Source organism: Armigeres subalbatus, chromosome 1, assembly GCF_024139115.2.
Source record: "Armigeres subalbatus isolate Guangzhou_Male chromosome 1, GZ_Asu_2, whole genome shotgun sequence".
In the NCBI taxonomy this organism is placed as follows: domain Eukaryota; kingdom Metazoa; phylum Arthropoda; class Insecta; order Diptera; family Culicidae; genus Armigeres; species Armigeres subalbatus.
Genome location: NC_085139.1, coordinates 2,762,617 through 2,776,964, shown reverse-complemented (window position 1 = coordinate 2,776,964; position 14,348 = coordinate 2,762,617). Strand labels below are relative to the sequence as shown.

Genomic DNA, 14,348 nt, shown 5'->3' with positions numbered 1-14,348 from the left:
CTCCCTCTTCCCTTTGTTGTCATAAAATGAAGAGCAAAACCACTCAACAAGGGCATTAAAGTGTGGGAACCCAACGTTGAGTAATCTCATGTTTACAAAAGTTGAGTGAAATGTACCTAACTTTTGGATTTAAACTTTTCTATTTAAAATTAAGTATATTTTACTTAATATTAAGTGAATTTCACTTAATTTCAAGAAAAAACTACTTAATTTTGGGTTCCTGCACTGAACCCCCGATTTGAGTGAAAAGTACCTAATATTAGGTACTTTTTTCTAACCGTGTACGATTTCCAAATATAAAATAGACGGGTTGGCTCGCTGTGGAGTGTCAGAGAGGGACAGACGAGAAAAACGTTGCCAGAAGCCGGATGTTGGTGTCGGGTACCCGATCGCATAGAGATCGGTACAAGGAAGCAAGAGCACCCGAAAAACGAACCCACCGCAGGAAGAAGCAAGAATATGAAGAACAAGTGACTAGCGAGGCGCAGGAAAAAATTGAGCAGAATGATATGCGGCGGTTCTATGAGTCTGTCAATGGCTTGGTCAATGGCGTGCGGAGAAAGACAGCGCCATCTCCCATCATGTGCAACGACCAACAAGGGAATTTGCTGACAGATAAAACCGAAGTGGCTGCCAGGTGGAAGCAACACTTCGAGACTTTGTTGAATAGTGGAAGTGACGATGGACAAGCTGTGGAGTCGCCTACACTAGATGAGATTAAAAAAAAGCTGTTAAAGAGCTGAAAAACAATAAGGCTGCGGGGACCAGCTCCCGGCTGAACTTCCGAAACATGGAGTGAGCAGCTTCATGAAGTTCTGCACCATATTATGTCGAAAATATGGGAAGTCTGCTAGCTGGTTGAACGGCCTCATTTGCCCTCTCTTTAAGAAAAGGCACAGACTGAAGTGCGCCAACTACCGAGGAATAACCCTCCTTAATTCGGCTTACAAAATTATGTCCCGTATTTTGTTCAACAGATTGAAACCGCTTGAAGAGTCCTTCGTCGGCGAATAACAAGCAGGTTTTCGCAAGGGCCGATCAACGACGGATCAATTGTTTACCCTAAAACAAATCCTTGATTAATTCCGGGAGTATAACTTGCAGACACATCATCTGTTTATTGATTTCAAGGCGGCGTACGATTCAGTGAAACAGGATGAATTATGGCAAATTATGCTTGAACATGGTTTTCCGGTGAAACTGATACGGCTGATTCGTATAACGTTGGATGGATCGAAATCAAGTGTAAGGGTTGCGAATGAAATATCGACGTCATCTGTTACTTTAGATGGATTAATCACCCTGCACTCTCGAATCTACTGTTCAATAAAGCGCTCGAGGGAGCGATTAGGAGAGCTGGTGTGCAAAGAAGCGGTACCATTATTACAAGATCGCATATGCTCCTACGATTTGCGGACGATATCGATATTATCGGGATTGATCGCCGTGCCGTAAAAGAGGCTGTTGTGCCTTTTAAGAGGAAGACAGCGAGGATTGGACTCACAATCAATTCCAGCAAAACGAAATATATGGTCGCTGGCAATCAACGTGGGTTCATTAGTGGTGGTATTAGCGAAATGGTGCTGGATGGTGAAAAGTTTGAAGTGGTAGAAGAATTTGTGTATCTTGGAACATTAGTGACGTGCGATGATGATGTTATCCGCGAGGTGAAAAGGCATATTGCAGCTGCAAATAGGGCTTGTTACGGACTTCGTAACCAGCTTAAGTCCCGTAGTCTGCAAACGAAAACAAAACTTGCGCTGTATACTACTCTGATTCTTCTGGTGGCTTTATACGGCCATGAAACATGGACGTTAAAGGAGGCTGATCGGAGAGCTTTCGGAGTGTTTGAGCGTAAGGTGCTGCGGACAATACTCGGCGGTAAACAGGAGAACGGTATCTGGCGGCGCCGCATGAATCACGAATTGTACCAGGTGTATAAAGGGCTGGATATTATTCAGCTTATTCAACACGGCAGATTACTGTGGGCTGGTCACGTTGTTCGTATGCCGGAAGAACGTCAAGCGAAGATAATATTTAGTAGAGAACCTGGAAGAGGCCGCAGGCTTCGTGGAAGGCCGCGTACACGATGGCTTTTTGGAGTTGAAGAGGACCTGAGGGCGCTCAATGTTTAGGGCGACTGGAAGCGATTGGCCCAGGATCGAGTCCAGTGGAGAAGGATACTCCATTCGGCGTAGGTTCATCGAAGAGCTGTAGCCCATCAAGTATCAAGTAAGTAAGTCGTTCACCAGAAGGTAATCGAGTGTAACATCGCCCAGGAGCTTCCGTTCATGGCCACCGAAAATGTGATCATGGTCATGGTAAAGGACGACGGTGATCGTCAGGATTGTCTTGAGAAGATTCGCATGCTGTCTTGCTTGACGTGGCCGGGGCACAAGTGAAACAGCATGGCAAGGACAACGATCTTAAAGCGGATGCCTATTTTGCTCCCATTTGAGTAATTTGGATACAATTCGGGATCCTATGACATTTAACGGCTGCTGATCAGGCGTTGGAGTTTATTCGCGAAAAGGTTGATCCAGTAGTGGCCAAATATGGAAGCAAGAGGGGTCTACTAGACCAAGTAGATTAGATTAGTAATCTAGTTTGTCTTTGTAGTACGGAATGTTATTAAATGGTTTTAAATCGCGTGTAATAAAGTTAACTAAAAGATGCAACTGAAAGAATTTCGGAGTGTTTTGAAGAAGTAAAAACCTGGTGTTCGGTAGTTTATCTTACATTTCCTATCTTAAAGACTAGTTGGGCTAGCTATGCTTATTATCAATAAAAATTTGCATCTTTTTAAACCTATTTTTTAGTGGACTTTATAAGCAACATTAATCTATTTGTCTATCCATCTAAACTTGGACACTGTTTCACACTTTTTACAATAAGTGTTTAGGTTAGAAAAAGTAGAAAAACATTTCAGGGTAAACAATTTGGCATAGTACCGTTTCGTAACTTATAATTTTCTTTTTTTCATCCCCATATGTTTCTATACCACGAAATAGCAATCGTGAAAAAATACCGTAGACCTACCTAAAATATTATGTAAACATAAGCATAGTGCTTAAATCAAATAACGTATTAAGTAGGTATTTGAGCTAAGGTGGAATTATTTCAATGTAGGTACCAAGTCGTTTTGAGTTTCGGTTGAAAAAAGGCAGCCGATTTAGATTTCAAAAGTGAAAACTGAAAATAACAAAAGGGAAATTCGTGATGGACAAGAAAAATGCTGCCAGGATTTCAGCTAGTGACTGATACTAAGTCTTAACAGAAAACGATAAAGTGAAGCAAAAGTAGAAGAGTATTGACTTCATCGCTGAAGGAAAAGGCAATATGAAGAGAATCTGATAACTGAAGCTCATACTGCCGAATACTGTGGCTGATGGATACGCCTATCCCTTATTCTACATTGCCAGAAATATGAGCTAAAGTGAAACTGTAACGTCGAACAATAGACACAGTAGAATAAGGATAGAAGAATTGATTTAATTAGATTTGTAATATGTATCGGAATTATTTTCAGAATTTGGCTCGAGGCAAGCTGAAGTGTCTGAATTCAGTTTTTCACAACATCTACTTGGAACATGTGAACTAATTGAGGATTAAAAAATATATATATTGTGAAGTTAAAGTCGTCGAAGATCGCAAATCACATAAAGGAAAATCGATACCATTCGAGTAACAATTGGAAACCTGTCATTCGTATAAATATTGTTTAGCAACGTTCATAGAATCATAAGACTAATAACAAAAGGTGTCCCAAGTTTAATAACATAGTTTTTACAAGACATAATAATTAACGATTAAAACAAAAACCTATCGATATAGAGTAATAAAAACTTATATACACAGTCATACATGCTCAGTGCTCACCAAGATGCCCGGCGTCTGTCTATCGATTGCAACTTTCAGCCATCGTTCCGCTGGTCGTCGGCTGCTGGGGAAAGAGGCTGAAGTTGGCAGCGGCTAGTGCTGCTGGCGTTGGACTCGCCACCCGGGGCCTTTCGATCGTCATCGTTTGTTGTGGGATTTGGCTGTCACTTTGCACCCCCATGCTGGAGTAGATCTCCTTCATCAGGAACAGCATCGTGTCCTCTGATTCCCTATTTTGAAGAAACAAATATGATATAAACATTCCAAAATTAACGTTAAAAAGTTTGCACTTACCAATAACACACATGGCTGGTCAGCGCAAACAGATATTCGTTGAAAAATTCCAACGGGGCTTCCTGAAGCACGTAGTCAATCCGACGCGATTGGTTCAACCTACCGAGCGGTAAGTCCGTCTCGCCCATATCTACATCCGAGGCCGTCGTTGATGAACCAGTTTCGAATTTGAGCTGATCTTCCAAAACTTTATCCACTTCGCATTCGATCGCTTTGCGATCCGGACGCTGAAGTGACGTAATTGCATAGACTGCATCTAACGTGTTTCGGAATGTGTCCAGTACCTTTTGCTTCAGATCGGTTCCGACACGAACCATTGTTTCCTTTAGTTCGAGATGCATCCTCTTGCGGCCCTTGTGGTGGGGAATCAAAACCGGCCGCAATGGGCTAAGGTCCTGGTTGACGAGAGCTTCAATCCGATAGGCTACCGGGTCGTAAGGATGAAAAATATTGAAGAATCCATCGCAGGTCGGAAGTTTGAAGTCAAGTCCGAGCTTGTCGATACCTCGAACGGTCACAAACATGCCGATCGGAGAACCGAGGGCAAAAAATTTCTTCGGGTTGAACAAGAGCTGAGGATAGGCGATAAAAGGCTGACCGGTTCCAGCGGCACCCACTTCATAGTTGATTTGCTGCTGGCAACATTTGCTCGCTAATGGTCGAGGTGTCGCGTGGGAGTTGAGGAAAGGCGCTAGGTCCGGGTTCTCCTGGTGGAAGAAGAAGTGGAAGTTGGGGTTGCATTTAGCAGCTATCCACATCTGGGGATCATATGAGAGTTAACCTTTATTGTTTTGGATTTCTTGACAATTTTGACCTTCTTGCATTTCTGCGGATTAAAATCTATATGATCTTTTGATTGTTGTTAGTATGGTAAAAATGTATATCACTTAAACAAAAATATCGAGAAAATAAAGTTTTTTATTTTAAGGAGTTTTGTTGTTGCACTAACGTTAAAATCATATAACCGAAATTATATATTTAAACAAAAAACGACTTTTGGGAAACAATCCCGAGTACTCACCGAGTTTTCTGTCTCCATTGGAGTTCCTTTCTGGTGGCATAAAAGATCAAATAGAATCAACGATCCCAAAGAATGACCCGCAAGTGAAACGCCTCCTTTGAACGATGGATTCCGCTCCAGAAACAGCGAGTACAATCGGTTCAACGAGTTACCAACAGCGTCAATAATATTTTGACAAAACATGGGACTTGTGTAGAACAGCACATCCAGCACAGTATCGTTGGTGAAGTTACGCAGCTTCGGGATAGATTCCAATGTGATAGCCTTCAGTTTCTTATCGATTCCGGATTCCTCCGAATGGAGATCATTGTGCCACGAAATTGGCAATATCTCAACTCTACCGATGTCACCGCGATCGAACGATGATCGATAGTGACTCTGGACTAACTGGGCTGAAATGCTCCTAAACTCATCGACCACTTCTTCGACCGGTCGGAAACGAAGATCGCACGCTTCACCAATACCATGAACCATGAACATCAAGTGATCAACCCGTTCTGGTTCGCCGTCTTCTATATTGAACTCGTCAACCCCTCGCTTAACAACTCGTGGTCGATTAGCCGTTGGCGGGACAGGAGAACTTCCACCCCAAGCATCGGGATTTTGTGTTTGAAGAAAGTGTACAATTACGGATGGTCCATGGAACACAACGGTTTCTCCAGTAGGAATTACAACTCGTCGATGCCATTCACCAGATGTAGCTGCCTCTTTATATTCCCGCTCCAACATTTCTGCAACTTCTTCATCGTATGGTATGTATCGGGAGTCTACATTCTTGTAGAACCACGCGCACCTCCGCACCTCTTGTGAGACACCCTTCCAATACACCGGAGTCATCTTGCGCTCTTTGATCAGTACATCGTGGCGACCTCCATCAACATGAACGATGATCGGATTGCCATCCGCATCACTTTCAGAGTCGTCATCCTTGACCAACGCCAAAGCATCTTCCAAGGCAAGGGAATCGCTCATTGTAAACGGTGTCCAAATGACTTTGGAATCGCTTTCCCGTTTAGAGAACCAATGGCGGTATACCGGTCTGTATGCGATGTTGGTCGAAGCTTCCGTAATCGAAGCCATTGAGCTGTCGACGATTGCGGAGTTAGCCGGTGCAGCGGCAGTTGTCGTCATGGCTGCCATACTGCTGCTATTGGCGTCTATCAGTACGTCCTTGGAGTAGGTGTCGTCCTCTAGGGCAGACTGGGGAAAAATAAAAATATCGCAAATAAAAGAGAATATCATATAAAATTAATTGATTGATGATGAAACAATTGATGATCATGATGAAAAAGCCTACCTAGATCTGACGTACCTTTTTGAACTCAAACAAATTGTCACTGCTGAATATGGGTTCCGGTGCGTTTCCGATTCGTTCCTGTTCGGAAGGATCGTCGTATCGATCGTCCAGTTGCGAATCGTTTACGGTGTTCGCCTGATCCGCTAGTTCCGGTTCGATGACCTCTATCGGCTGTTGATCGTCACTGTCTTGTGTTCCCTTCGAGGGAGAATCTTCCAGCGAAAGCGATGGTTGATCGACGCTATCCTGGCCGAATAGGATGGAATCGAGTGCAGGATTGGAAGTGTTAGCAGACTCGATTGCAGGTGGCTGACCGAAGAAGCTGAACAGCTTCACCTGCGATGAAGACTGCCCCGTGGTTGCGACGGGTTGTTGTGATGGGGAGAGCTCGGTATTGAAGAAATCCGAAGGGTTCGTAGAAGGTTGTTGAAGTTTTGGTGGCGATATCTGAAGATTGGCGAAGTTGGCGTTTATTTCTTGCGGGGCCGATGGAAAGAACTGACTGATGGCAGACGGAGGGCGCTGTGTAGATGTGAAATCCTGTTGTTGAACGGATTGTGGGCTGAATAAAGTTGGTTCTAGGATAGGATTTGCGTTGAAATCCTGGGGTAGAGTGGTGTTAGCAGCAGTTGGGTTGAAGAAGTTTACAGGTGCTCGGTCAACTGTATTAGGATTGTAGAATGACGCGGGTTCAACTGTTTGATTCTGTGTTACAGTTAAGTCGAAAGGAGCTGGAACAACAGGGTTGAAGAGTTGCGTTGGTGGAACGTTTGCAGAAAATTGATTATGAAGAGCGGGTGGTGGCACTGTAGTTGAATTGTTGACAAGGCTCGGCGGAACAGCGTAAGCTGATCTTCTAGTTTTCTGGAGGTTATACGGCTTTGAACCGACTGTTGCTGCAGTTGGCGGAGGAGGTAATTCCGTCGACACTGGAGCTAGTTGCGCCGGATTGAAAAAGTTTACCGCAGCTGCAGGAGGTGGTGGCTGTATTTCAAATTGTTGCTGCTGAGGCTGAAAAGCGCCAAACGGTAACGTTTGTTGTAGCGGTGCGTTGTTCACTTCCGGTTTAAATAAGTTGATCGGTTGACCTTCACTGCTGAAGAGTGCCGGTTCGCTAAGGTTCGAGTTAGGTCGGGGTGGAGGTGAGAGAACGTTTTCGCTTGATCTAGAGCGACTGTCAAGCACGGTTTTGGCTTCCGGTTCAGGATTCTTTTCGAACGAAGCGAAAATGCTGGATTTTCTTGTTAATGTTTCGCTCAATGAGGACTGTGGACGAGACGTTGAATGTACGGTGGATTCAACAGGAGTTGTAGGAAGTATCGGCGTAGGGGGTTTACCGGGAGCAGCTTGGGAATTGAAATATTGGACAGGAGGAGGCGGTCCTTGAGTTTCGAAAGGAGTTGTTTGAAAGAAATTTGTAGGTGGAGATGTCTTAGGTGGTTCTTGATTAGGGAGAAAACTTGATACTGTTGCAGGAGTTGCGGGTGTTAAAGGATTCTTGTATACTCCGACAGACCTATTCAGATGACTTGAACTATATGGATTATTCGAGGGTCGATGATGAGGGAGATTTGGAACTGATGGAACTTGAGTGGGAGTGAAGAACGTAGGCGGTGGTGGTAAACTGTTAGGTTGATCTTGTGGAAAGGATTGGAACGAAGGCTGAGGAAATATAGGTTGAGTAAACGAAGAAACCTCCGGGGCTGGAGGTTGTACCACAGGTGGTCCTCTAAAGAAGTTTGCTGGATTTGCAGGTATTTCCGATGATCCTGCTGAACTAGGTTGTATTGCTGGTCCTTCAAAATAGTTTGTTGGATTGGACGATACTTCTTGATTTTGCGGCGCTCCAGATGCAAATGTCGGCTTTGGAAACTTTTCTAATAGGTTCGGTAATTTCTCGAAAAACGAAAATCCTTGTTTCTGGGGTTGATCCCGACTTAGACTAGCGGGAGTTGCTTCCGGGAGGGGAGCAAAGCTACTTAGGTCTTGGTTTTGCACTGGCGCTACCACTGTTGGCGGTGGTCCTGCGGTGCTCAGACCCGGAATGTGAGCGTAAGTTTTCTTTTTTGCTCCACCAAGGCGGTAAGTATTGGAGCCAGTTGCTCCAGAAGGTGGGAAAGCTGGCCCTGGTTGACTAACTGCCTCTGGGTTGAAGAAAGTAGGCGGTGGTGGTGGTGGAAGTTGTTTGTGTTGTTCTATGAAAGAATGTGAACCCTGTGCGTATATGCCTTGCTGCGAGTATTCGTATCCACCTACTGGTGAAGAGAACTGTGTTGGTTCAACAGGCGCTGGTTGACTTGGCGGTTGTTGAGGACCTGGCGAAGATCCCTTGATCACTCGACTGAATGTTGAAAATACGGTGGATGCTACGTTTGGTAGTTGCGCAGCGAATTGTGCTGTCAATGCCGAGGTCTGTTGAAGATATGAATTCGGTTCCCGTTGCTCCGAATCTTCCAGATCCTGTAAAGGATTGTAATCGTTCGTGGACGGAGGTGCGTTGCTTAACGAGTCTGCCGTCGAGTGTAAATCGATTTCACTAAAATTGTCCTGGTCTTGAAGCTCGAGAACTGCCCCACCAAAGACTATGGGTTTCTTGATGTCTGGAAATAAATAAAAAAAACAAAACAGAACTGTGAAGACGCATAAAAAGCAGGCAAAAGCATAAGTGTGACTAGCAAGTACGAGTTATGAATATATGATTCTAATGCAAATTCTACCAACGAAGGTGTCCTTTGATGGTCACTCAAAGAACCATTGCGCGGTGGACGTGTTTACTGTAGAACTATTTCTGTCGTCACTGAAGACAGCTGCTACACTATTCCAAGAAGGCATTTATTTCATTTGCATGCTGAAACCGTGTGAAACAATGTGTAATTTAATGGGTCATAATACAAATAAAGGATGGCCGCGGTGATGTTGGGCAATGAACAAAACATTGTTGTTCGCTATCCAAAATGGAACTTTGTGTTGCAAAATGGGCATTACGATTCAAACGCGATTCTAACTGCCATCAATAAATCTAGTCAGAACACATCATCGATCAGTGTCTCCAAGAGGCAATCCTAATTTTCCTGGTTGCATAGTGTCACGTTTGCTTATTCCATTGAGGGTTCAGAATTGAATTCATGCATGCACGCCGCCACAACAGAAGTCTAGATAGCCATATGAGTGAACTAATGTTTGATGCAGCGGTTGTAGGATCATCAATATAATCCGAATGATAAACGTTAGGAACGATGTGTCAACAATTCGTTTAACAGTATGCCAACTAAAAAATGAAGGACGATGTTCTATGTTTTTAGGTACGTTTTAAATGTGATAAGAACATATATTTGCACCAATTAAGGGATAACCAGAAAGGGGTAAGTTCCTCCATGAAAATTTCAAACCTCTAAGGAACTTCAAAGTTGATTAGTAATAATAAGAAGTTTATAATATAGCTACTCTCACTCTTCCATTGACATTGAAGCTTGTTACAATAAATATGCTTATGCATACCAAAATGGTTGCATTGTATTCTAGAAAAAATGATGTGCTGGGCTGCTAGAAGAAAACGGGACAAGACCGTCACCCGGGGCTAGATGAGTACTCCGTATTATTATCCCAATTAGGCATTGAAAGCGTGAGTGAACCGGACGAGCATTAATCTAATTCAATCATAGCATCCTACGCCAGTGAGTGAACAGCCTTGCTCAGATGGATACCAACCAACGATTATGAGCGATCGTTGCTGCGTAAACAACGAGCAACAGAGTTCGCCAGGCCAAACTTGGTATGGGATCCAGGGAAGCTACGACTGGAGCATTTGTGTTACGCTTGCTCTATTAGAATAAAACAAAAAAACAAGACACATCAGGTGTTTTGCTTTATTCACTCTGCTTTCAAGTTGCTGGGATGGAGCAGAGAAAGTATCAAAGCCTCCCATGCGGTATGTATCCATGTATCAGAGTTTCATTCTCATAGCGGACTTAATTTTCCTAATGTCTGAAAAGATTTTTCTAACAGCGTGTGGTAGCCACACTCATTGTTAGGTAACCAAGTGATTGGCCTCGCTCAGATGTCTCCCATTGGTGAATGTTGAAGATCTTTAAACTTTGAAACATCGAATGCCAAATTTCAGCGATCTAGAAAGCATCAGCGATTAGGCCGCAGTAGAGCATCAAGTTGGCATGAATTTAGTCGATTTTCACTCATGATCTGATTGTTTTTTCAATGTCTGATCCCAATTAGGTATACATTTCTTGCCTTTCTCGTATATAAAGCATACGCGGAAAAACGTAGTATATATGCTGTGCTGTCGTAATCTGGAAAAGTGACGTAACAGCCATTTTACAACATGCATGTTTTTCATTTTTCTGAAGAGCTCGATGAAAATGGAAAAATGGAAAATGGCGTATACGTCACATTTTCAGATTACGGCAGTGTGGCTGCAAGCGGACGTGAAAATTTTCGTGCTAATGTAGTGTCAATTTTAATTTCAATATTGAAGAAAAGTGGAGATCTGCTCACCAATGTTTCACTGGAGATAGCAAAACCCGAAGAAACTCTATTTCGTCAATAAATATTGACGTGTAGGAAGAAGCTCTACTCTACCAACAATCGACAAGGTGTATGTGTAGGATATGAATAACCGCACGGCACGGCAAATGCTGGGTAAAGCGTACCATTGGTACTTCGCGTACCTGAAGGAATAAAATAGACCCCATCTCGCGGTCCTTAGCCTCTTACCCAGCAACTCCTATCCCTACCTCCCCGCGGTGCTGGCCGGGATACGAGCAACCTTAGGGAAGATCGGGTAACCAACCCCGGTGGGAACTATGGTCGTATGCTGACAGGGAAGGGGGGGGGGGGTTTGCTCCTCTCCGGAGGTGCAAATCTTATTGAGCGTCTGTTCTCCATGTCAGGATCGGCTCACAACAGCGTCTGTTCTCCATGTTAGGGGCGGCTGATCATCGTCCGAGTGCCAGCGAGGGACTCTAAGTGAAACTGTGCACCATGGTCCACCGGAAATAAGGAGGAATGGTCTTGGAATGGAATGGAACAGCTTTCATAGTGATGGGCGATATGCAAAGGCGCGTGATCGGGTGGTGGCCGATCAATGAAAGAATGTGCAGGTTGAGGATCAAAGGCCGGTTCTTCAACTTCAGCATAATCAACGTCCATAGCCCACACTCCGGAAGCGCTGATGATGATAAGGACGCATTCTACGCGCAGCTGGAACGTGAGTACGACAGCTGCCCAAGCCACGACGTCAAAATTATCATAGGAGATTTGAACGCTCAGGTTGGCCAAAAGGAGGAGTTTAGACCGACTATTGGAAAGTTCAGCGCTCACCGGCTGACGAACGAAAACGGCCTACGACTAAATGATTTCGCCGCCTCCAAGAATATGGCCATTCGTAGCACCTACTTCCAGCACAGCCTCCCGTATCGGTACACCTGGAGATCACCACTGCAGACCGAATCACAAATCGACCACGTTCTGATTGATGGACGGTACTTCTCCGACATTATCGACGTCAGGACATATCGTGGCGCTAACATCGACTCTGACCACTATCTGGTGATGGTTAAACTGCGCCCAAAACTATCTGTCATCAACAATGTTCGGTACCGACGACCGCCGCGGTACGACCTAGAGCGACTGAAGCAACCTGATGTCGCCACTGCATACGCGCAGCATCTCGAGGCAGCGTTGCCGGAAGAGGGTGAGCTCGATGGGGCCCCTCTTGAGGACTGCTGGAGTACAGTTAAAGCAGCCATTAACGACGCAGCGGAGAACAACGTCAGGTATATGGGTCGAAGTCGACGGAACGATTGGTTCGACGAAGAGTGCAGACAGATTCTGGAGGAGAAGGACGCAGCGCGGGCGGTCGCGCTGCAGCAAGGTACCCGGCAGAACGTGGAACGTTATAGACGGAAGCGGAGACAGCAGACCCGCCTTTTTCAGGAGAAGAAACGCCGCCTGGAAGAAGCGGAGTGCGAGGAGATGGAACAGCTGTGCCGTTCTCAAGATACACGCAAGTTCTATCAGAAGCTCAACGCATCCCGCAAAGGCCTCGTGCCGCGAGCCGAAATGTGCCGGGATAAGGATGGGAGCATCTTGACGGACGAACGTGTGGTGATCGAAAGGTGGAAGCAGCACTACGAGGAACATCTGAATGGCGCTGAGAGTACAGGCAGTGAAAGTCAAGGCAGCGGAGGAGATGACTACGTCAGTTCAGCAGACGATGGAAGCCAACCAGCCCCACCTTGAGGGAAGTTAAGGATGCCATTCAACAGCTAAAGACCAATAAAGCAGCTGGTAAGGATGGTATCGGAGCTGAGCTCATCAAGATGGGCCCGGAAAAGCTGGCCACTTGCCTGCACAAACTGATAGTCAGAATCTGGGAAACCGAACAGCTACCGGAGGAGTGGAAGGAAGGGGTTATATGCCCCATCTACAAGAAAGGCGACAAACTGGAGTGTGAGAACTTTCGAGCGAATACCATCCTTAATGCCGCCTACAAAGTGATATCCCAGATCATCTTCCGTCGTCTGTCACCATTAGTGAACGAGTTCGTGGGAAGTTATCAAGCCGGCTTCGTTGACGGCCGCTCGACAACGGATCAGATATTTACTGTACGGCAAATCCTTCAAAAATGCCGTGAATACCAGGTCCCATCGCACCATCTGTTCATTGATTTCAAGGCGGCATACGACAGTATAGACCGCGTAGAGCTATGGAAAATTATGAACGAGAACAGCTTCCCTGGGAAGCTTACCAGACTGATCAAAGCAACGGTGGATGGTGTGCAAAACTGTGTGAAGATTTCGGGCGAACACTCCAGTTCGTTCGAATCGCGCCGGGGACTAAGACAAGGTGATGGTCTTTCGTGCCTGTTGTTCAACATTGTGCTAGAAGGTGTCATGCGGAGAGCCGGGTGTAACAGCCGGGGTACGATTTTCAACAGATCCAGTCAATTTATTTGTTTCGCGGATGACATGGACATTGTCGGCCGAACATTTGCAAAGGTGGCAGAACTGTACACCCGCCTGAAACGTGAAGCAACAAAAGTTGGACTGGTGGTGAATGCGTCAAAGACAAAGTACATGCTTATGGGCGGAACCGAGCGCGACAGGGCCCGCCTGGGAAGCAGTGTTACGATAGACGGGGATACCTTCGAGGTGGTCGAGGAATTCGTCTACCTCGGATCCTTGCTAACGGCTGACAACAACGTTAGTCGTGAAATACGAAGGCGCATCATCTGTGGAAGTCGGGCCTACTACGGGCTCCAGAAGAAACTGCGGTCGAAAAGATTCGCCACCGCACCAAATGTGTCATGTACAAGACGCTAATAAGACCGGTTGTCCTCTACGGACATGAAACATGGACAATGCTCGAGGAGGACTTGCAAGCACTCGGAGTATTCGAGAGACGGGTGCTTAGGACCATCTTTGGCGGTGTGCAAGAAGACGGTGTGTGGCGGCGAAGAATGAACCATGAGCTCGCCCAACTCTACGGTGAACCCAGTATCCAGAAGGTAACTAAAGCCGGAAGGGTACGATGGGCAGGACATGTTGCAAGAATGCCGGACAGCAACCCTGCAAGATGGTGTTCGCTTCCGATCCGGCAGGTACGAGACGGCGTGGAGCGCAGCGAGCGAGATGGGCAGACCAGGTGCAGAACGACTTGGCGAGCGTGGGGCGTATCCGAGGATGGAGAGATGCGGCCTCGAACCGTGCATTGTGGCGTCAAATTGTTAATTCAGTGGTATCTGTTTAGATGTTAACTAAATAAAGAAGAAGAATAACCGCACGGATAAACCGTTTGGAACAGCCTTCTCGAAAAAAATCTTCGACCGATGGACTGCGTTGA

The 14,348-nt window shown here is 45.5% G+C and overlaps 1 protein-coding gene across 3 annotated transcripts in view; it reads right to left on the bottom strand.

Annotated features, from left to right (window-relative positions):
• Positions 1-2,721: 2,721 nt before the first annotated feature.
• Positions 2,722-14,348, bottom strand: part of LOC134219628 (mucin-2) — a 144,814-nt gene continuing 133,187 nt past the window's right edge. For 2 of the 3 annotated variants that reach the window (XM_062698421.1, XM_062698437.1), the window contains exons 2-5: positions 6,507-9,091; positions 5,195-6,394; positions 4,174-4,931; positions 2,722-4,109 (exon numbers count right to left, since the gene is read on the bottom strand). In XM_062698421.1, the coding sequence (XP_062554405.1) occupies positions 3,899-4,109; positions 4,174-4,931; positions 5,195-6,394; positions 6,507-9,091 (4,754 nt within the window). In that variant the 3' untranslated portion in view covers positions 2,722-3,898. The remainder of the gene's footprint in view (positions 4,110-4,173; positions 4,932-5,194; positions 6,395-6,506; positions 9,092-14,348) is intronic. The other variant, XM_062698430.1, reaches the window with a different exon arrangement.